We start from the raw sequence: 22,980 nt of genomic DNA on the forward strand, positions 1-22,980 counted from the left end.
GCTTGCTTGCTTTTGGGCCTCACCTGAGTTCTGATGGTCCCTCTTGTTGGTGGAGAGGTCAGTTAGTTCTCGCCACCAGGGCTTTTTTAGAGCAGTGGAGGCAGGGTCCCTGCATGCTGGGAGGTCCCTGCTGAGGCTGGGAGTACGGAACAAGTGAGCCACCTGGAGCCTGCTCGGTCATCAAGGGCTGCACACCTGAGCACATCTGGGCCTGGATTTCCTGCCGTAGGGCCCGCCTTCCCACTCTGCAAGGCCAGGACTCTGCTGTAGTCCACTTGGGCCCCCTCCCCCGCCAATGCACCCAAGAGGTTATCAGGTGCCTTCAGCCTAGACCCGCCCATGTTAGGAAGGGAAGAAGGGTGTGACTTCTCTGTATTTGGAGGTCGTGGTGGCTCCCCAGAAAAGCCAGAACAGGGACAAGTCCTCTGGCAGTATGCCCGTCCTCCCTCTGGGAACCCCAAGGCTTGGGACTCAGGGTGCAGATCAGGCTAGCCGAGAGCACAGTCCCGGCCCGGTGAGTGAGTGGTGGGGACCTGGCCAGCCCCTTCCCTAAGCCTTCCCTAAGCCTCAGTTTTTCATCCCCTGCCTCCCGATGCATGGAAATGTGGGGAGCTGCTCCTTCAGGAAACCTGGGAAGGGAGGATTTCTTTTCTTTTCTTTTTTTTTTAAGTTTCTCTGTGGTAGGGGTAGGATGGTGAAGTCTTGCTTCTTTCCTCTGGAGAGCTGGTATAGACACTGGCTTGGGAGGTGTCCTGGACTGGAGGCAGAGCCTTCAGAATCAAGATTCTTGGGGCTACTTGTGTGCCTACAGAGTTCCTGGCCTAAAGTCCAGTGTCGGGGTCTGACCATCTGTCTATCTGCCTGTGAGTCACTGTCTGGTTGGGTGTTTCTCACTGTGGCTCTCCAAGGACATCAAGGTCTTGACAAGTCCCTTTAACTAGGTCCCAACATGGCCTTGACTAGTTTGGGAGACTGACCTGGGTAAGGGCTACTGGCAAGGCCCAAGAGGCTGGTCTGACATGGACCCAGGCCTAGTTGTCAGCATATCCACCTGTGTCTCTGCTATATATCTGAGTGTGTCCATGAGGAGGGTTTTTAGTTCTGAGGGTAGTAGAGTCCTTGGGGGGTCACAGGGCTGGACCTCAGCCTCTAGCAAGTCACAGATAGAGATCTGCTCTGGGAATGTTGAGATTCTGACCCATCTGGGGTCAGGCACAAGGTACCCTAGGAACAGGGGAATGCCTTTCAGGGAGGTGACCCTGGACCTCACACCAGGCTGAGCCTTGAGTTCTCCAATATTGAGGTGAGGGATCATGCAGCCACCTCCCTGTCTTACCCAGGCCCCCAGGGTGTCCTATGGTAAAGGAAGCTAGTGTGGTCAGCCTGGGCCTGGGATTGGGCTCAGCTTGGATCATTCATAACCAGAATTGGGGATACTTGCTGGGTCATAGCCCACATCCTTGACTTCCCAGCCCTGTGAACCCCCCATCTACCTGTCCACATCATAGACAGTGAAACTTAGTGCTCATGACCTGCCCACTGTCCCTCAGGTGGAAGTTGTTCTCAGGCTTCTGGTGGCCATCCCAGGGTCCAGCTTTTGCTGGGAGGATGTGGGCCTGGGTGGGGGAGGACAGAGATGAGGAAACCTCCGGCGGGGAGAGGCAGTGGCCCATTTCTACCCTTTCTGATCTTCCTGCCCATACAGAGGAAGTGACCTCTCAAGCCTTCCTCAAAGATACGGGAGAGGAAATTTGGGGTTTAAACACCTCATCTACATCCCTGCCAGGAAGAGCCACCTGGTCTTGTGCAGGCCAAGTTAGTCCACATATGGCTTCTTGGTCCTCTGTAGAGATGGAATAAGAAACTTTGATGTCCTTCTTGCCCCTTGGGAAGGGCCTGAGCTGGAGGTAGATGGAAGGGGCTGGAGGGGAGGTGGTGAGGGTCTGCAGCTGGTTGACTGTATGGGGATGAGTAGGACTCCTCTGTCATTTTCCCTGGGGTCCTTACCTGTGTGTGTATAGGGGAGGTGCACTATTAATTTATGTATATATTCAATATAGGTTTTCGTCATCTCCATTTTACACAGGTGGAAATGAAGCACAGAGAGGTAAAGTGACTTTCCCCAAATCACAGCTGGTCATGGCAGAACCAGAATTCCAAAAGAAGGTTAAATGTGCCCGCAGGAGCCTGGGGAGTTTCCCTGGGGGAAAAGGCACTTTAGCTGAACCCTGAGGAATGGGGAAGGTTTTGCAAGATCCTTGCAATCCCTGCTGTCTGCGTTGGTGGCCTGGTGTCTGCTGCTGGTGGCAACGGATGCGTGGGCAGGCACGCGAGGCCTGGCCCTGGCTCCTCCCTGACCCTGGGCTAGGCAGGGTGGGTGTGTTGGGCAATGGCTGCGGTTTGAGTCTCACTTTCCCAAGCAGCCCCTGGTGCTGGGGCTCTAGAACCAACATTGCCTCTTGTGGGGGTACCCGGGGTTCCTTCCCAGGAGGTTAATGTAGGCCATGGATGTGGGTACTACGTGGGCATGCACGTGTGGTGCATGGGTATGCATGTGCTGCCTGGGTTTATGCTCTGTGTGTGAGCACAGATGAGTCCATTTGGGAAGGAAAGTGTGAGGATATGTGTGTATATGTGTGTAAAGTAGCCTACACCTGGGTTGAAGGGACAGTGTGTCCTGGCATAGCCGTTATTTGGACTTCTGGGGTGAGCATCTGGATGTCCATGTCTGTTTATGTGGGGACGTCAGCTGTGGGCCTGGCTCTGTCCCTGCCTATGCACCTGTGTGTGTGTGTGTGTGTGTGTGTGTATGACATGTGAGCATGGAAGTTCTGTGTTACTGTGTGTTTTTGCATGTTGTGAGCAGGTGTGTTGCACATGTTGAAATCTTTCATGTTCACGTGTTCACATATGTGCCCAAATGTATCCCACATCTCCTGCCTCTGCCTGATCGGTAGATGGGTTTGCTGCTCCACCTGCCACCTTCCCAGTGCTGGCTCCAGTGGCCAGCTGTCAGAAGGACAACTCTCCTGTGCTCACTAGAACAATGCTGTGCCTCTGACCTACCCCATATCCTCCGCCTTCTGCCCTCCTCCCTTCAGCCTCAGCCTCTCTGGTTTCCCATCTACCTCTCCACACACTCTTCTGCCTCCCGTCCTGCCTGCAGCCCCTGCCTTCCTCCCCAGGTCCCTGCCCTAACCCCGTGAGACCCATCCCTGTCTCTCAGGCCCCATGCTCCTCCCATACTGGGGACCCCACCCTTTCTAGGGCCCCAATTCAGTCAGTTGTCCTCATCTTTGTTGCTGCCCCTGGCTTCCTGCTGGCCTCAGTCTCCCTTTCATTTGGCTGCACAGGCATGTGCATGTCCCTTCCCTCTACCATCACAGCCCCTGCTCAGGAAGTCGCCTTCAAGACCTCCCGGCTTGGCCTGCCGATTTCCCCAACCCTGCTCCTCCAGTGCCTCACCCTACACTTGATCTCCCTCAAAGCTGAGAGACTTCAGGGCACTGTGGTGCACATCTGTAAACCCAGCAGCTTGAGAGGCTGAGGCAGGAGGATTGCAAGTTCAAAGCCAACGTCAGCAATTTAGTGAGGCCCTGTGCAACTTGGTTGGACCCTGTCTCACAATAAAATATAAAAAGGGCTGGAGATGTGGCTCAGTGGTGAAGCATCCCGGGGTTCAATTCTTGGTACAAAAAAAACCCCCAAAAACTGAGACTCCTCTCCAGGCTACCATCAGGCCCTCCCCTTCACTGGCCTCTGAAATTTAAGTTAGCCTTTTCTAAATCTACAGATGAGAGCCCTTGGGCCAGAGGTAGCCCAGCAAGAAGGGCCTTGGGGTGCCGTGTGTGTGTGTGTGTGTGTGTGTGTGTGTCAGAGAGGGGGAGAGAGAGAGAGAGAGAATAGAGTTAGGAATGGAACTCAGGGCCTTGCTAGGCAAGTGCTTTACCATTGAGCTACACCGCAGCCCTTTTTATTTTAATTTGAAACAGGGTCTCAACTAAGTTGCCCCACCTGGCCTCAAACTTATAATCTTCCTGCCTCTGCTTCCCAATTCCCTGGAATTATAGGCATGCACCACAGCACCTGGTATTAACTTTTTTGAGGTTCATCCACATTGTAGCATATGTCAGTACATCATTCCTTTTCATGGACAAATAAGATTCCATTGTATGGCTTGACTACATTTTGCTTATTTGTTATGTTTTAATTTTTTTTTAATCCAAGAATTGAACCCAAGGGCACTGAACCACTGAGCCACATACCCAGTCCTTTTTATATTTTATTTTGAGACAGGGTCTCGCTAAATTGTAAATTGCTGAGGCTTCCTTTGAACTTGCAATCCTCCTGCTTTAGCTTCCAAGCCACTGGGATTTCAGGCATGTGCCACCATGCCCAGCTTCATTGTCTTTTGAAGGACATTTTGGTTGTTTCAACCTTTCTGCTTCTAAGCTCTGCCTTCTAGACTGGGGAGGTGCCCAGCATTTGAGTAATGCCATATTGTTCTATCTTCCTTCCAGGATCATTTAATGGTCAGGGTGAACCCCAGCTGATCATACCCCATCACCCATTGAATGGCCACTAGTAGGTCATTGGATACAGCAAGCCTTGATGACCTTGTCTCCCCTCCCCCCATAGGGTTTTTTTCTTTTCATTGTCTCAAGAGTTCTTAGTCAGGTGTGGTGGCTAAGATATGCTAAGATTATAGGCAGCATATGCCTATAATCCCAGTGAATTAGGAGGCTAAAGCAGGAGGATCACAAGTTCAAGGCCAGCCTCAGCAATTAACCAACACCCTAAGCCACTTAGTGAGACCCTGTCTCAAAAAATGAAAAGGTCTAGGGATGTAATGTGGCTCAGTGGTTAAGCACCCTTGGGTTTAATCTCTAGTACCAAAAGTACCCCAAACAAACCAGAGGGTTTCCCCAGTGTCTCCCCAAGAACAAGGGGGAAGAAAGGTGACGCCACAGCACCTGTTCTAAGCCTTTTTCTCTGGTCAGTGATTGGCAGTCCGGTGAGTGAGTCCCACCTGTGTGTCCCAGCCCTTGGGATCTGGCCTTTTCCCACTGCCTTTCTCCAATTGCCTTCTCTGTGGAGCAAAGTTGTGACTTTTCTGCACTTAATGTGCCTGTGCAGCTGGAACCAAAAGGAGGCTCTGAGCCCATCCCACTTCCTCCTGCCTTGCCCTCCCCCACCCTGTGGCCATCCTCAATTTTGTGCAGGAAAAAGGACTCCCAGCTTCAAATGCCAGAAAACCAGCTCGGCCAGCAAAAAAGAGATCTGCTTCCTGTTGACATGCCCTGGGATTGTCCTGCTTTGACAGGAGCCAGGGCTCAGGCTCTGCCTCCTTGTCTGTGCTGGCTCCATTCATTCCCTCTCAGCAGGAAGGTTGGCTTTCCATAGCTCCATAGTGGCTGAAAGGTGACATTTGGGTCAAAACCCCCAGCCATATGACAAGTGTGCTTCCTATGTCCAATGTCAAGCCCAAGGAAGGGTTCTGATTGGTCCTGCTAAGGACGCACAGGGGCAGTGTAGACCTCTGTGATACTGCGAAGGCCAGCTGGGCCCAAGCCCCCTCCTGTGGACTGGGGTATGATGAGTGTCTGATGAATGGGTCTTCCCAGCTCTTGCACGTGCTGGGTGTTGGTTCATGTGTGAAGCGGGAGAAATGCTTTGACTTTTTCTTTTTTGGTTTGTTTTCCAGGAAAGTGTTGCAATCTGCAGTGGGTGAAAAGGCACGTTTTGAATTCGTTTTTTTTTTTTTTTTTAAGTTATCATAAAGGAAAAAGTCAGCGTCTTTAAGATTGAGGCTGCCCAGAAATGGGATCACATGCTTTGTGTATGGGGAATGGCAGAAATCAGATTTCCTTGGGAAAGGGAACAGGGAGAGCACATGAGAAGGATCTCCACCTGGCAGCAAGTGGCCCTGCAATTCTAGAAACCTGGCTGCAGGTGCACCAGATGTGGGACAGGGATATATCTGGGTCCTACAGATTGGGAGCCACAGATCACCTTTCCTGAAGCTTCTTCAGATGGCCTCATCTGGATAGCCATGCATTCATCCCTTCACCAAGAATTTCTTGAGCACCTACTGCATTCTGGGGCCCTTTCTGTACTCCCAAAAGGCAATGGAGAGTCACAACCACAGTGCCTACCTCTTAGAATTTACAGTCTCACTGTGAAGAAAATTCATAGTTGTAAATATATACACCATGAGTGCTACACATGGTACTCTGGGAGGGTCACAGGGATAGAGGAAGGTGGGGGAGGTTCCCTAAAGAGGCAAAACTTGAGTTGGACTTAAATGTTTATGTGGCAATTCAGTAGGCAGAGTGTTTAGGAAATGGAAACAGCATGTACAAAGGCCCTGAGGTCCACTGAGGGACCAAGAAGGGTCATAGAAGATGGCAGGTGAGAGAGGTTCAAGCGAGGCTGGGGAGGTGGACAGAGCCTGGTGACATGGTAATGACTTTGGCAACAGGAAACCAGGGAAGTGTTTGCAGCAAGGGGATGCAAAAAGTCTGTATTGTATAAGTCCCTCCCTGAGGACCACAAGGGTAGGAAAGCCCAGTGTGTATGAATGACCCATTCCCTCTGTCCAGCACCGTGAGCACTGGCTCCCCTTCTACCTCCTAAGATGGTCATGAGGATTCAACAACGTATCCCAACATGTCCAGAAATACACATGCCTTGGTGTCTGGGGCATCCAAACATTGTAGGCAAGAATGATGTTTCAGAATAAGTGTTTTATGTTATCCTGGTGAGAAAGGTCAGGGCATAGTTGGACTCCATCATCCTCTTTAACATTTAGGGTCATTTTTATTTAACATGACAGTTAAGACTTAGTGCTGGTAAGGGACTCTGTGGGCTTGTGGGCCCTCTCTGGTCATTTTGCCTGTCCCTTAACCTCCCAAGACCTGAGAGGGCAGCAGGGGCATCTCAGACTTGCCCTGAGAATTGATGGCAGGGGGCAGCGCCTCTTCTCCTGCCACACAGTGAATATGCTTATGGTCATCCCACTTCCTCTCAGCCAGGGGGTTCCCTGTGGTGGGGCCTGGTCTGAGGAGTCATGAACATGACCAGTAAGAGGTCTTTTCTCCCCCGCCTCCTTTCTCCCTTTGTCTGTCTGGGTCTCTGTCTCTGTTGTACTTCCCTGAAGAGGTGTTCCTGCCCCAGGAAGTGGGCGGGTCAGTTATCCAACTTTGGGGAGCCACTGGGCACAGGGGGCACATGATTTCCTGTACCTGTGGACTGTCTAGGTCCCAGAAGAACTTGGTGGCAGGTTGTGAGCTAAGGGATGCCCCAGGCTCAGGGTGACCTTGCTGACCTCCCAGTTGGTCCTTGTTCACTCTGGGGTTTATGTAACACTGCCTTTCCTAATCACCCTCAAAGTCACCCTGTGACATAAGCAAATGTACGCTTTTGTCTGCCCCAAAGTGTTCCAGACACCTGCTATGGGTCAGGGTCATCTTACTGAATGACACTGGACACTGACTACCCTAAGAGGTAGCCTTTGCTAGGAGATTTTAAAATTTTCAGACGCAATTCATATATCATCAAATTTATGTAATTCAGTGTTTTTTAGTAGATTTAAGGTTGTGTAATCATCACCACTATCTAATTCTAGAATATTTTTTTTTTTTTACCACTTTCTCCAAAAAACCACATGTCCTGTAGCTGTCATTTCCCATCCCTGGAGTCCCCACTCCCTAATCTACTTTTTGTCTCTGGATTTGCCTGTTCAGGACATTATGTATAAATGGCACCTTACAATATGTGGCCTTTTCTGTCTGACTTCTTTCATTTAGTAATGTATTTTCAAGGTTTATCTGTGTTACAGTAAGGTTAGTGTTTCATTTCAGTTTGTGAACATCCCATTATATCATTGAGCAGGCCACATTGTGTTTATCCATTTTCTATTGACAGGTATTTGGGTTGTTTGTGCTATTTGGTGATTGAAAATAATTGCTTCTGCCAATTATTTTGTGTGTGGATATATGTTTTCTGTTTTCATTATTTATTTTAGATGTATGTTTTCAGTTTTCTTGGGTACAGATCTAAGTGGAATTGTTCCATCATATGATCTCTCTGTATTTAACCATTTGAGGAAATGCCAAACTTACATTCTCACCAGTAGTGTACAAGGCTTCCAATTTCTCCCTATTCTTGCCAACACTTGTTATTGTCTGTCTTTGATTACGACCACCCTAGTGGGAGTGATATGATCTCTCAATATGGTTTGGATTTGTATTTTCCTGATGGCTAATGATTGAGCATCTTTCTTGTGCTTCTTGGCCATTTGAATATTATTTTTTGTTTGTTTGTTTATTTTTGGTACTGGGATTTGAACCTGAAGTACTTAACCTCTGAGCCACATCCCTAGCCCTTTTTTATTTTTTATTTTGAGACAGGGTCTCTTTTTCTTTTGAGACAAGGCTCTATGTTGCTTAGGGCCTTGGTAAATTGATGAGGTTGGCCTCAAATTTGTAATCTTCCTGTAGCAGCTTCCCAACTTGCTGGGATTACAGGCATGTGCCACCATGCCCAGTCTGAGTATCCTTGTTTTGAGAAATGTTTATTCAACTCTCCCCCACCCCTTTTTTTTTTTGCAGCACCCAGGGGTGCTGTGCCACTGAGCCACATCCTCAGTTTATTTTATTTTGAGATAGATGTCAGTTAAGTTGCCCAGACTGGCCTCGAACTTGTGATCCTTTTGCCTCAGCCTCCCTGTAGCAGGAACTACAGGTGTGCATTACTGGGCCCAGCTTTCTTTCCTTACTATTATATTATTACTATTATTATTATTATTATTATTATTATTATTGGGATATTATTGGGATTGAAGCCAGGAGTATTCTACCACTGAGTTACCTCCTCAGTCCTTTTTTTTTTTTTTTTTGAAATAGGGCTTCACTAAGTTGCTGAGGCTAGCCTTGAACTTGCCTTCCTCCTACCTCAGCCTGATGAGTCTCTGGGATTTCAGGCATGTGCCATTGCACCTGGCTCCTTTGCTCATTTTTAAATTGGATTGTTTTATGTCACTATGTTTATTAAGTGGAAACTGAAGCTGAAAAAGAGAACATGACTGGACCAGGAACACTGGGCTCTGGAGCAGATTGAGGCTGGAACTTGAGTTGTTCTCCACCTCTGATTTGGCAGGTGGGGGGGGACACCTTCTTTCTACCCAGTGGAGCACCCCACCTCCCATCCCCAGTTTTGATCTGCTTCCCCCAGGCCTTGGCAGGTCCGATTCTTGCATTTGAAGGGGCAGGGCCCCCACAGCCTGAGGGTGAGCCGGAAAGGCTGGGAAACAGCCATTCTGAGGAACCAAGCCTGTCCTCTCTTCCTCTCCAAATCACGCGGACCTGCCTGACGTGGCCCAGGAAGAGGGGACAGCCCTGGGCCCTGTGGTTGGGGATCCTATTTATACTGGCTGGGCCATGTTGCAAGCTTTTCCTGCTGGCGAGAGGGACGTCACTGGGCACTGACCTCACCAGAAACGCTGACGCACCTTCCCTCATGCTTCACTTGAATGGTCCTGAGGCCAGGCTTCCCTACCTCCTGGCCATTCCCTGTCCTCCTATATCACCTAGCGCTGGACCCTCAGCCAGTGTCCCCACTCCCTGAAGCCTTCCCACAGTGCCTCCTCTTGCAAGATGTTACGGGCTGAATCATTGCTTGCCTGAATTCATGTGTCTAAAATCCTCATTCACATGATCTCAGAATGTGACTATATTTAGACATAGAGCCTTTGAAGAGGTAATTGAGGTAAAATGAGGCCATTGGTGGGCTCTACACTGATATGACTGGTGTTCTTATAAAAGAGGAGATTAGGACACAAATAACACAGACCAATAGGTGACCAGGTAAGAAGACAAGAAGACAGAGCCAGGTACGGTGGCACACACGTGTAATCCCAGCAATTTGGGAGGCCGAGGCAGGAGGATTGTAAGTTCGAGGTCAGCCTCAGCAATTTAGACCCTGTCTCAAAAAAGTAAAAAGGGCTGGGGATGTGGACCAGTGTTAAATCACCTCTGAGTTCAATCCCAATACAGAAAAAAAAAAGAGAGAGAGAGAGACGATGACCATCTACAAGCCAAGGAGAGAGACCCAAGAAGGAACAACCTACTGACACCTTGAGTTCAGATTTCTAGCCTCCAGAGCTGAGCTGTGAGCTAATAAATTTCTGTTGTCTAAGCCACCTTGCCTGTAACAGAGTTGGCTCTCTCTATAGGGAGGTTCCACATCATTAGATTCAACCACCTGCAGATGGCAATGTGGTTAGGCCTCTGATGGTTTTGTCTGTGCTGAACATGTATATTTTTCTTCCTGTCATTATTCCCTGAATAATATAGTCTAAGAACTGTTTACTAAGCATTTGCTTTGTGGTATTAAAAGTCATCTAGAGATGACTTAAAGTATAGGGGAGCCACACATGGTGGCTGCACACTTCCAGTTCCAGTGAGTCGGGAGGCTGAGGCAGAAGGATTGCAAGTTCGGGGCCAGCCTTAGCAACTTATTGAGGCTCTCAGCAATGTAGCAAGATCCTATATCGAGATTGAAAAAAATAAAATAGAAAGGACTGAGGATATAGCTGGACTGGCAGAGTGCTCCTGGGTTCAATCCCCAGTGCCCCCAACACACACACCCACAAAAATACATGGGAAGATGTGTCTTAAATTCTCTGCAGATACTATACCATATAAGGGACTTGAACAAACTCAGATGTGACAGAACCAGTCCCTGTGGAAGCCCTGGGATGTCTGTATTTCTATTATGGAAGCCCCAGCAAACTAATATATAAGCTGTCCTTGCCTTTGGTGACCTTGGTCCCTGTGGCCTGTGGCCTGGGCACAACACTTTGTCTAGCCCCATGCTAAGAATGTTGTCCTTTGAATAGGCCTGGTTTGAATGCCCTCTTAACTGTTTGCAGGGTGGCCTTGGGCATCCTCAGAAGTCTTGGAACTGGTGAGGGAACATGGCCTCCTTGAACTGTGGGCAGAATAGAATAAAGCAGAGGTGTGACTCCCCAGGTGAGGCGGGCGATCAGCAGTTGCTGAGAGGGGCATGAAGCTCTGTGGCCCCATCTGGCTCTCCTGCCCTGATTAGGCCCCTGGACTTCTGGGAGCTTCTGTCTCCTCATCAAAGCGAGCTAGGGAATCTTCCTCTAGAGACTGCGGCAAGATGAGATCAGGGATGTGAAATGGAGAAGGATCCTGACTTGGCCAGGGCCCCAGGCATTGTGGGGGTGGATGAGAAGGGGAATTTAGTGGAAGCGGAATTCTCAGGATGAGAATCCAGAACTGGCCCCTGGGGGTGGTGACGGTGGGGTATTGGGCCTTGTGCAGGGAGCGGATGGGGGTGTAGAGCAGCCTCTTGGGCATGGAGACTGCCTGATTTTGCCTACTGTTGAATCCTCAGCGCCTGGGGGTGGCTGGCACAGAGCAGGGCCAAGTCTGTTGAATACAGGGGTGGCAGGGGCCTGTCTACAGAGGTGGAGAACAGGCGGAGCGGCCTCCATCTGGCGTCACTGGCTTTCCGTGAAGGGCTCTTCAGGAGGGATGCACCCGCTGCCTGCAGCCGAGACCTCTCTGCCAGGCCCCAGGGGCCCACCCTGGCTCTTCAGCCTTATGAGATCTGCCTCTCAACTGACCCCTTTCCAGGCCTGTTACTTGTGTGGGGCTGCCAGGCATGACCTGCAGGCCCCTGGCTAATCCCTGAACCACCTTGTCCACCCTTTCCCTGGACCTCAGTTTACCCCACAGTAAAGTAGCAGGTTGACTAGAGGGGCATTGTCTCTAGGGCGCCTTTCTTGTCATGTTCAGATGCCTTCAAGAAGAAGAGGACCAACCCATGATCGCTATCTTTCAGAGAAAGTGAAACCTGGTCTCCAACTGTCACCACGGCAGCTCCACTACCCCTCCCTGGCTTCCCCTCTGAGCTCACAGCTTCCCCATCTCCTCCACTCCCCCATCCTGCCCACCACCCCCCCCCAATAGCTAGTACTTGGAATTAGAGTTTCGTCTTTTCTTTTTCCTTCAAAAGATTTTGCCTTTTATGTCCATGATGGCAGCAGCCCTGTGAGGTGGGCTGGGAAATTTGCTTTTGACTTCCTCAGGTTGGGTTTCTGGGACCCAGACAGGTTAAGTGACTTATGTCAGGCTACATAGCAGCTCAGAAAGCTTGAAACCTGATGTTCTTTTTCTCTTGCTCCAAGTGTCCAGTTTCCCCTAAAGGACCCTGTCTGCAGAGCAGGATCTGCCTGTGGGTGGGAGACCTAGGATGTGAGGCTGGTAGCAGGTGCCTGCTGAGGGATTGAAGACAGGGAGTGCTGGGCTGGGGGATGCTAGTCCTGGGGCTGGAACCACAATCTCGGGGCTGCCAGCCTGGGTCTGGCTCTGTGCCCAGAGCCCAGTGGTTTCCGCTCACAGATGTCCCAACAGCCCCAGCGAGAGGGCGGGAAGGGCACTCAACAGGGAAGATGTCTTGCTCCCCTCAGCCCCAGACCTCAGTGTCCTGCAGAGCTGGTGCCTCCTGGGAAGAGGGACCAGGGCCTCTGCAGGTCTGGCTTGCAGCTTCTCCCTCTTACCCTGGGCCCAGGCTCCTGAAGATGGCAGGAACCCTCTTGCTTCCCACTCTCCCCAAGAAGGCCGAGGCTGTAGTTTGCATCATCCTTGGGCGTGGGGCTGACCTCGAAGAACGAATTCGAAGAAAACAGGAGGAGGAGCGGGCATGCCACAGCACCCATCGCCCATTGGCCGCTGTGGAAACTTTGGTTTTTGGGGTCATGTTCCCAGAAGGCCTGCCCTCCCCCCACCCCCTCCCCACCCACCTCACGAGGTGTTGGCCAATCACCCCGGCGGGCATAAAGTGGCTGGCAGCCCGCAGGGCTCCCAGCAGGGAGGTGTTACCCCCGGTAGCCGCGGGCCACAGCACGGGCACCCAGCATGCGGGCACAACTCACAAGGAGGACGCTGCTCAGTAAGTACTTCCTTCCTCTGTACCAGCACCTGCTTGCTGTGCCCAGGGTGCTGGCGGGTAGCGGGGCACCCTCTGCCCTCTGAGAGCTGGGGTGGGCAGTCACCAGGCAGAAGGATGCTGAGGAGAGGAAAGAGCCAAGAGGTCAGGTAAAGGAAGGGGTCCACTGAGAACCCAGGATTCCCACAGGTGGAGGGGGTACCCCTGGAGGGTTTCTAGGGGAAGGTGAAATAGAGAACTCTGGGAACAAGGCCTGAGGGAAGAGGATGGATTGGGAAGAGACCAGGGAACCAGAAGGAAAGAGGAAGATGTTCCGGGAAGGGAAGGAAGTTACTAGCCAGGCAGAGAAGTGGGGCAATATGTGTTCCGATGGGGCCTCCTTCTTGCCCTGCTTTGATTCTCCAGGTCTGGGATGAATTCTCAGGTCAGCCAGTCCCGGGGGCCTCGGAGCCCAGACAATCACACAGCACACAAGCCACACCCACAGGACAGCAGGCACAGGGAGTCCTGTGACATCACCAGAGCCTTATCCAGGAAGCCTCACCTGCAAGCAGGGCTCCAGTGAAGAGGGCAGGTGCTCCTTGAGCCTCACATGGCCCCTGCCACACACCCTGCAGACACCTAGTCTCATGTGCGTACCGTCATCCGCACACCACGGACCTTCTGTCTGGCTGTGGATACCTGGGGAGCTGGCGAGGGCACTCTGTGGATGGCACACTCAGGGGCCCAGCCTCTCAGGCCTCCCCAGCAGCCAGGCCTCCCCAAGGGACTGAACAGTTTGTAGGAAGGGAAGGATGGTGTCACTGTCTTCCGGGCCATTGCGCCATAGGCCCCTTCCGACCACGTGGCTGCTGGTGCTGTGGGGGTGGGGGCAACGAGCCATAACTGCACCAGCCCCTTGCAGCCTTCTGACAGGCTTGCAGCATCCCTGGTGGGCCAGGCTGAAGTGGCCATTTATAGAGAGAGGAGGAAGATATGGGAGGTTGGGGAAAGCTCTGGCCTTGTGTGTCCTGGACAAGCCCATCTCTTGTGACTTGGTTTACCTGTCAGTAAAATGGGCACATGCACTGAATGAGCTCCCATCTCCTTTCCTGGTTGACCATTCAGATGGAGAGGTCACTTCTTCTAGTTCTGTTTACAGGGCACCTGGCTGCTCCGGGGCTGCCACCCCAAAAGCTTCTCAATAGAGGACTAAAGCCTGCTGCAGGGAGTCCAGGGTAGCTGACAAGTCTGGGTCCTGGAGAGGGGCCAGTCCTTAGCCCCAAGATCTTGCAGAGAGCTAGTTCCAACTTGGTCATCTGCTCTTAGTTCCTGAGGTTAGGATATTTTTTTTAATTTTTAAATTTTATTTATTCTAATTTGTTATATATGACAGCATAATTCAATTCAATTCATATTACACAAATGAAGTTAGGATCTTGATGTAGGCAGGACTGAGCTCCAGCAAGGATGGGTGCTGCAACTTCTGCTCAAACACCTACTTGGTAAATGGCAGCCGCTATCCTGGCCTTTCCCACCCTGTTTTGGATCTAGTGACTCACTGGGAAGGTGGTGGTGGCCCCACAGTGCCACCTGTCTGCACAAAGCCTGGGATGGGAGAATACACCCTCTGGGGCTCTCTTGAGTCCCTCTCTGAGGCTTTCACCTGTGGCTTCCTCTCAAGTCAGGTGACCCGCATCCTTCTTCATCTCAGGTCTGGTCCTTGGACTTCTGCTCCTGAGCACTGCAGCAGCCATGCGTGGCTGCTCGGGTCCTTACCAGCAGCTCCTCAGCCAGCTCCAGAGGCAAGCGAACCTCACAGAGGACACCAGCTCACTTCTGGAACCCTATGTGAGCACCTCACCCCTTGTGGCTTCTGAGCCTCAGAGAATTGTGGGGTTTAGTCAGGGAGTGAGCATAACCCCGACTCAATACGGGGGTGGGTGGGGAAACTGAGTCCTAGTGTTATTCCAGCCCTAACCCTGAGAAGCTGAATTGCCCTAGCTCCCAACTCCTTGTTCCACTGCCTGTTCAGAGTGTTCACTGCACACCTGGCAGGTGCCTGGTTCCAGGCACCTAGATGTAGCAGTGAGCAAAACAGATCCTGCCCTTCTGAAGCCCCCCTTTCCCACTGACATGCCCTCATCCAATCACCCCCACCAACCCCAAACAGCCCTCTGACCCTGTCCTGGGTGATCTCAGAATCTATTGTCCTCCACGGGCCTCAGTTTTTGCATCTGTCCAATGGGAAAATCAGATAGAGGAGAATCAGTTTTAGCATTTAAAAGCCAGTCAGGGTGGACTCTTCTATGTGTGTGGTTGGGCTGGGGAGGGGGACTCCAGCATGCACTCTCTGACTCTCCTGTTCCCCCCAGATCCAACACCAAAACCTGGACACACCTATCCTGAGAGGATCCTGCACAGAGCATCCTGGGGCCTTTCCCAGCAACGATGCACTTCGGGGACTGAGCAAGCGAAGCTTCCTGTGGACTGTCAATGCCACCCTGGGCCGAGTCCTGAAAGGACTAGTTACTTTACAAAAGCAACTCTTAAAACCCCAGGACTTAGAAGAACTGGAGACGGCCAAGAGGAACATACAAGGCATCAGGAACAACATCCACTGTATGTCCTGGTTGCTTAATGGCTCCTCTGATACTGTTGAGCCCGTGCCGACAGGCCCAGGGCCTTGGCTGCAGCTCACTTCTGCCCTGGATGTCTTTCAAGCCAAGCTGGAGGGCTGCAGGTTCCTGCGTGGCTACCATCGCTTCATGGGCTCAGTGGGGTGGGTATTCAGGGAGTGGGGGGAGAGCCCGAGCAGGAGCCGGAGACACAGCCCACGCCGGGCTCTGCACAAGGGGGTCCTCAAGACTAAGATCTTCAGGAGGGGCAAGAGGCCTGTGCCCCGGGGGCATCTGCCCTGGTAGCGTAAGGGGCGCACCTTGCGGATGAAGAACACAGGGGTTCCCTTTGGAAATGAGGTGTCATGGCATGACACCAAACTTGCTCTGCTCCATCCCCCACGACACAGAAGTGCACTTTAAGGAGAGGAGCTGGCTGGGCTCCTCCTGCCTCCTCTGGGTTGAGGAGATAGAGTCAGGCTGTTGCACCCCCAGCCCCAAGTTTCCCAGTCCTGGTGGGGTGGCCAGGTCAGGCCACGTGGGACCGACTTTCCATTGATTCAGGGGTCTGATGACACAAGCTGACTCATGGCTGGGCTGACTACCCCCCTCCCCCCAGATCCCCAGAGGCCAGCCAGCCCTTCCCTCTCATGACTTGCAGGGCTGTTGACCCCAGACTTCCTCCTTTTCATGGTGGCAGGATTCTGAGAGGGAGGTCAGGGCTTGAACTGACCTCTGATGCCTCATCAATGCTCAGGCCAGACACCTGGACATCTGGGTGACCTCACTTTAGGCAGCTGTTACTGGGGTGGGGTGTCCTGGAGGTCTAGGGAAAGGGTGCTCAGGTCCCAGCCCAGCCACTAACTCACTGTGTGACCTTGGGTGGGTCATTTTACCTCTTAGGACCTTAGTTTTTTCTTTGGGGAGCCAGGGGACTATATAAAACCCCCTCTGCCTGTCAGTTGCTGGGATTTCGTGACACAGGGTGGACATCAAATTCTTTGTAAATTGGGACATGTGGTGCAAATGGCCATGGGGTGAGGGCATGCTGAGTTCTCTCCCAGTGCCTGGAAGCACCCAGTCTTGGGTCCTGGCTGCTGGCTGCTCCCCCTGGTGGTGGGTCACGGAATTTTCTCATATTGAAACCATTACCCTCCTGGAGGGGGTCCCAGAAACTGCTGGGCAGATTCCTTGGAGCAACATGTCTAATTTATTGATTTTTATCAGTTTTTAATCAGTTTCATATTTATAAAGTGTATTTATGATGTGTATTTAATGTTAATATTGTGCTAACATATATTTAAAACTTGCTGGTTTCTAAAGCTCCTGTCTCTGTGTCTCTCCATGCCCCGAGAAGGTCTATGCTTGTCCAAGAAGGGAAGTCACATGCCCCAGCCACCCAGGGGCTCTGACCAGGGAAAAACTTCATGTTTTTTCTTCTTGTTATTTTTAATAGCTAAATGAGTCTCCTTTGAGATTCCGGGGATGAGGGGTGCCAGGGAGGGGAGCAAGAGAGGGGGGAGGGAGTTTGGAGTGTGTAAACTGCTGTAAGCTACTGTGGGTGTGGGACTGGGGTATGGGTGGTAATGTGTGTTGTGTGCATATTTTTCTTGCCTCAAATTTTTTTTTTGTACTGGGGTTTGCATCCAGGGGTGCTTAACCACCGAGCCACATCCCCAGCCTGTTTTTTATATTGTATCATGAGACAGGATCTCATTAAGTTGCTTAGAACCTCACTAAGTTGCTGATGCTGGCTTTGAACTCGTGATTCTCCTGCCTTAGCCTCCTGAGCCACAATTATAAGCATTTGCCAACGTGTCTCATCTTAAAGCCTGGATGTTGATGTCCAGGATACGTGTGTGTATATATGGATCCGTGGGTGTATCTCTGTATGCGTCCAAGCATGTGCAAGCATAGATGTGTACCCATGTGTCCTTACATATGCGTATACTCATGGATCCCCCTGAAGGGACATAGATACATCTGGTCCCTGGAACACAGTAGGTGCCCTAAGCATTTGTGAAGTTAATCAGTGTGTAAGTTCACTGCCCTGCTACTACCACCCTGCCCAGCAAATGCTGCAGATACTCAAAAAGGAATGGCAGCGTGGACAGAGCAATAAACTGGGAGGGGGTGAGGGGGTGGAACCATAGCATGAGTCAGACAGACCTGACTGAGTTCAAAGTCTCTTCTTAGCCTCCTCCTGTCTGTCTGGGTGACCCTGGACAAATTAATGGGTCTCAGAATCCCTATTTCCTCATCTGTGAAATGGGCGAGATCATAACAGATCTTGTTTCAGACAATTTGTGACTTGGAGTGTGTTTAAAATTGCTTCCCGAAGGGCCCCAAGGAACTAGATTTCTATCTGATCCCTGGGAAATGACTCCCTCCTGATGCTCAGGGTCCCTTTTCTGGAGAGGTACCTATAGGCCAAGAACATGCCGAGGCAGTAGCTACAAGAGAAGGGTCAACAGAAAAAGATGAACTTGCATGCCTTAGGCATGTAATAATGTTTTTGTGTTCTTGTGTGTGTGTGTTTTATAAAACTGGGGGTTCAAACCCCAGCATTGCTAAAAAAAAAAAAAAGATGAACTTGACCTGCATCAGTCCCAACCACCCACACTTCCTAGAATAGGGGGCCAAGAGGGGAACAGAACTTGCCATCAGTGGTGGGAGAGAACCTGGCTGGGACTTTGCAATCTATATGATCTACTTTGCAATCGAGAAGACTGACACCCAGAGAGTCAGAGAGTATGAGTGGCCTGCTCCTGTTCTCAGTGCAAATTAACTGGGAGTAGACACAGTTTGAATTCAGGCCCTCTGGACTCCAGGGCGGGAGTATATTCCTGGTATCCCTTCACTCGCCGCCTCTGCAACTTGGCTTTCAATTGCATGAATCCCTGAAGACACTGAGTTCCGGGGCAAGGGGCAGACAGAGAAGAGACAAACAAAAGAACCAACAGGAGCATCGGATATTTGCATATGAGCTCAGCAAAAATAGAGTGAGGTGATGTAATATAGAGAACGAGAATCGGGCGATGTGGGTGGTCAGAGCGGTGTCTGGAGAGATGACGTCCATGCTGTGGTCTGAATGACGTGCAGAAGGGGTGATGGGAACAGCTGGGGCAAAGGCTTTCAGCATTCAAGGATCAAAGTAGAATAAGTGAGGGCATATGATTTATCAAAAGACGCAGAGTAGGGCAGCATCTTGCCCAATGTCACAAAGTATTAGTGCACGACTAGAGCTGGAATTCCTGTCTTTTGATTCCCTCTGAGTCACCCAACCCAATATATTCCAGGAGATTTACCAAGTGCCTATAAGAGCCCACTGCTGCCTCACACTGAGCTCGCTGTCCCCCACAGGACTCTTGCTACATCGGCTACCTTTCGACTCCTGAATTGCCTGGGCCTTCCCTCCTACCATAAGGGCTCCATCTATGCTGTTCCCTCTCTCGAGAATGCTGTTCCATTTCTTTTTTGTCATGTTAACTCCCTTCTTCGTCAGCTGTCAGCTCACAGTTGCATTCTCAGCAATTCCTCCTCACCTGTCTGTGATCTGGATTTAATAACTTGCTTACCTGTTCTCTCAAAACTGTCCCATCTGGGGATGCTCCCTCTATGGTGTTTGCATTCTTGACCCCCTCCCCTGGTGCTGCTCAGGGCAGAGCCACCATCTGTTTTGCTCCTTGGGGCCCTTCGGGAAGCAATTTTAAACACACACCAAGTCACAAGGCACCCAGTATGGTGCCTGCACACAGTAGGAGCTCAATGAGGAACAGCACAGGTGGGCCCCAGCCTCCCAGGCCAAAGAAGAAGAGGCAACTGGGTCAATGGGGGGAGTTGGGAGTGAACACACCAGGAAGCCATCCTGATGCTCTGCTGCCAACAGCAGGCAGCTGGCTGTCACTCACATCTACCCTGCCTCAGCATCAGGGAAGGGGGCTTTCCTTGCTTGGGCTGCTGGGAAGCTGTGGGTGGGAGGTGACAGGCACTGAAAGCCAGGCACACTCAGTTTCCTGAAGCGGAAGGGGAGCTGGTGCTGTGGCTGGCACTGAGGTTGCCCACGGAGAATGCAGAGGTTGATCTGCGGAAGAGGAGCTAGGAAGTCTGGTGTGCCTATGCCTGCCTCTCGCCTCCACCCTCTAAGGAGGGGCATTTGAACCAGCTTTGAATTGAAGTGGCATTCACCTCCCAGGAAGCAGATGAGGGTAGTCCAGACTCCGGGGAAGGGTCTCAGGTACTCCATCTAAGGGGATTGTCACCTCCATATTGCATCCTGTGAGTTACAATTGAAGGTAACCCTAAACCACCATCTCCAGGTTGATCACCTCCCAAGGCGTGATCTATCTCCTCCCAGTTCTGGGGAGACCTGCAGGTCTCAAAACCAAACTTGCCATCCTCCATCAAGCCACACTCCTGCTTTCTGACCCCCACAACAGGGTCCCAAATCCCCACCCATTCCTTTGCTGTCCTGAGGTCTCTCCTCTCCCCATCAATCACTCAGTTCTCTCTCCTCACCAGCAAGGGTCTGGCTCCCTGGATTCAGCTTAAAACTCACTCTCATAAAGGGCCCCCCCTGCTCACAGACCTTCCAGGACAGACTCCTTTCCTCCTGCCCTGCTGCTGGGCCCTTCAATTCCAAATTTCTCATCATGGCATAGAAGGCCCCTGGCTCTCAGGCCTGATCAACTTTGCCAGCTTATTCCTGCATTGGCTCCATGCTCAGCCGGCCCCTAGCATGTCCCAGCAGCCTGGCCTTCCTAGTGTTTCCTGCTCCCCACCTCTCACATCCCCCACCCTGCAGCTCAAATGCCCCCAACCTCCTCAGGTTTGTGGGGTTTCCTTGGTGCTGTGGCAGTTAACAGGAGGCCACTTGTGGATTGTGCATCAGCTTCAGGAGGAATAAACCCTTATCAGGTCACCCTCTCCCCCAACCTCTCCCTCCCCCACATCCCTCACATCCCCCAAACTGATTGTTTGAGGGGGTCCCCATCATCATCACCTGTGAAAGGCTCGGGAACAGGGATTTGAAAACAATACCTTTTTGGCCACAATGTGAACTGAGGTTTCCACAGGGTGATTTTTCCCCTAGAGGGTTGACACAAATAAATGTGCTGTCTCTCCACTGATCTGTGTGAAGGGACAAAGTCATGACCATGGTAAGCAGGCAACAAATTCAGTTCGATGAAGAGCCCCCAATGTGGTCCTACACCTGAACCCAATTAAAACTGAATTTTCATTTTTAAGCATATTTGGCGACAGTCACAGACTCCTGGTCAATGCTATAAACTACATACTAGGATTAAAAATCCCACAGGACAGAAGGCATAGAAAACGGGGAACCTTCAGGAAAAAGCAGAGAAGGGGGTCCTGGCACATATTGTTTATCTACAAAATAAACTCACAGCTTGGAAATGGCAGAGCCAGAATGCAAACTTGGGTCTTTCTTGGGTCTTCATGGTCTTCTGCCCTTTGCTATCCCAGTTCTTTTCTTTTCTTTTTTTTTCTTTTTCTTTTTTCTCCGTGCTGGTGATCAAATCCAGGCTCGGAGCATGCTAGGAAAGTGCTCTATCACTGAGCTACACCCCCAGCTCTGCCCCAGTTTTAATGTGATATATTTACTCCTTAGCAAGAGATGATAAAGTACTTTGGACTTAGGCAAAATGAGCCCTCCCACCTCCTGCTTCAGCCCTTACAAGTAGCCTGCTCGGAATGCGCCCCAGTTTCCCTCTTTGCACAATGGGACTACCTTGGCTCACCTCCCAGCTAGACAAAGATTTTCTGGGAGATAACGCAGACCAGATACTGATGTTAGCATGGCCCCTGAATAGGTATGTAATATTCTCTTTCTCTCATTTTCCTTTTCCTTCCTGATTGATATCTTTCTTTCTTTTTTTGGTGGGGGCAGGTACTGGGGATAGAACTCAAGGGAACTCGACCACTGATCCACACCCCCCCGGCCCCTATTTTGTAATTTTTATTTAGAGATAGGATCTCACTGAGTTGCTTAGCACCTCTCTTTTCTGAGGCTGGTTTTGAACTCCCAATCCTCCTGCCTCAGCCTCCCAAAACACTGGGATTACAGGCATGTGCCACCATGCCCAGCTTGGTTTCTTTACACTCTGTTTTTTTGTCCCCATCCCACATCCCATCCTCCACACCAGGCCTGGGACCCAGGGAGTCTACAGAACCCTTTTTCTAGCATCAAGGCAAGGGTCACAGTCCACAGTTAGAGTGGGAGGCCCCAGCAAGGCCAGCTACCTGCTTCCTGGGGTTGTCCCTGAGGGCTGGGCTTGTTCGGGGAGGGGCGAAGGTCTCTAAAGGAGAGGGGTTGGGCAGGTAAGGCTTTCTCCGGAGCCTGGGACAGAGGGCGGATCACACGGGTCAGGTGGCTCCTGGGGTTCTGAGGTGGGTGCCAGGACAGGGAGTGGTGGCTTGGGGGCACCATGTCTAGGGGTATGGCTGCAGTCCTGTGACTCTTCTGGGGACAGGGATGAGAGGAGGACGGCCCTGGTGCACACGGCCTGTGGCATGTCTGAGTCAAAACACCTAAGGCCGACCCCAGCCGGTCATGCGGAGGCTTGCCCAGTCATCGCCTTATGCTGGCCTGGGTCACCCAGGCAGGCTGGGCGCGGCCCAGTCAGCTGTGACTCAGGCCACAGTAGCCTAGCCACGAAGCCCAGGAAGGGGCAACGGATAGAGGGACGCCCCCTCCCCATATTCCAGTCTTGTTGCTCCCTTGGGCCATCCAGAAGACCTTACCCCTGCCTGTCAGGCTTGGCCTGGGCAGGGGCCTGGGGCTCTCAGCACCTGTTATTCCAGTCCTCAGCTTGGGGGTGGGGTGGAAGTGGGGGGAGCTTTGGGGCCACCCAGCTCTGGACGGGAAGTCAGGTGGGGGGCGGGGTGAGAAGAGGATGCCAGAGAAGGTTCAGCAGGAGAGGGAAGCAGAGGGGGCCTGGCCCTGAAGATGATGGTGTCCCACTGAAGACCTGGGGAACATCTTTCCAGACTCCGGAGGGTCACGAGCTGGCACAGAGACCACGGTAGGCTCCCCCAACTGGGCAGGACTGTGGGGTAGATGTCAGCTCCCAAATTTGTCCTTAGCATGGAAAAATATCAGTTGCTCCCTAGTACCTCAGAGGGTATATGGTGGCCTGTGCAACTCTCGTTGCCTCAGTTTACCCACCCCATAAAGGCTTGGTAAGACATGCCCTGAACCTCTCTTGGAAGATGTTGAGGCAAAGCAGGAGAAAATAATTGTGACGGTTTCATGGGAACACGTGAGGGGTTAAAGATCACCCACGGATTCAAGGGTGGAGACAGCGCTGGCCAGGGAGGCTGAAGGGACGTCTAGATTTGAAGTTTGGCTTTGCACCATCTTGGAGGGGGTCACTTCTCTGGGAGT

The 22,980-nt window shown here is 51.5% G+C and overlaps 1 protein-coding gene and 1 long non-coding RNA gene across 3 annotated transcripts; one reads left to right on the plus strand and one right to left on the minus strand.

Moving 5' to 3' along the window:
• Positions 1 to 12,004: 12,004 nt before the first annotated feature.
• Positions 12,005 to 13,647, minus strand: LOC124089472 (uncharacterized). The gene is made up of 3 exons (XR_006850742.2): positions 13,523 to 13,647; positions 12,965 to 13,098; positions 12,005 to 12,761 (listed from the first exon to the last, which is right to left on the minus strand). It is a non-coding gene; the product is annotated as an uncharacterized LOC124089472 (long non-coding RNA).
• On the plus strand, positions 12,869 to 16,897 carry Osm (oncostatin M). 2 transcript variants are annotated; one of them, XM_046439519.2, is made up of 3 exons: positions 12,869 to 12,981; positions 14,672 to 14,808; positions 15,333 to 16,897. In XM_046439519.2, exons 1-3 carry the CDS (start codon positions 12,948 to 12,950, stop codon positions 15,879 to 15,881), a joined length of 720 nt encoding a protein of 239 aa, XP_046295475.1. In that variant the 5' UTR covers positions 12,869 to 12,947; the 3' UTR covers positions 15,882 to 16,897. The 2 variants fall into 2 exon arrangements, with proteins under 2 accessions (XP_046295475.1, XP_046295476.1); XM_046439520.2 differs by lacking the exon at positions 12,869 to 12,981 and adding an exon at positions 13,056 to 13,609.
• The last annotated feature ends 6,083 nt before the right edge of the window (positions 16,898 to 22,980 follow it).

Source organism: Marmota monax, unplaced genomic scaffold (genome assembly GCF_021218885.2).
Source record: "Marmota monax isolate L192 unplaced genomic scaffold, Marmota_monax_Labrador192_F-V1.1 WCK01_AAM20220418_F8-fsc00253, whole genome shotgun sequence".
Lineage (NCBI taxonomy): Eukaryota > Metazoa > Chordata > Mammalia > Rodentia > Sciuridae > Marmota > Marmota monax.

Excerpts from the sequence above, each read along its gene's own strand:
- Osm (XM_046439519.2), top strand. The coding sequence starts at position 12,948 with ATGCGGGCACAACTCACAAGGAGGACGCTGCTCA. Across the intron at positions 12,982-14,671 it reads CACAAGGAGGACGCTGCTCA|GTCTGGTCCTTGGACTTCTG; the intron begins GTAAGTACTTCC and ends TCTTCATCTCAG. Across the intron at positions 14,809-15,332 it reads GCTCACTTCTGGAACCCTAT|ATCCAACACCAAAACCTGGA; the intron begins GTGAGCACCTCA and ends TGTTCCCCCCAG.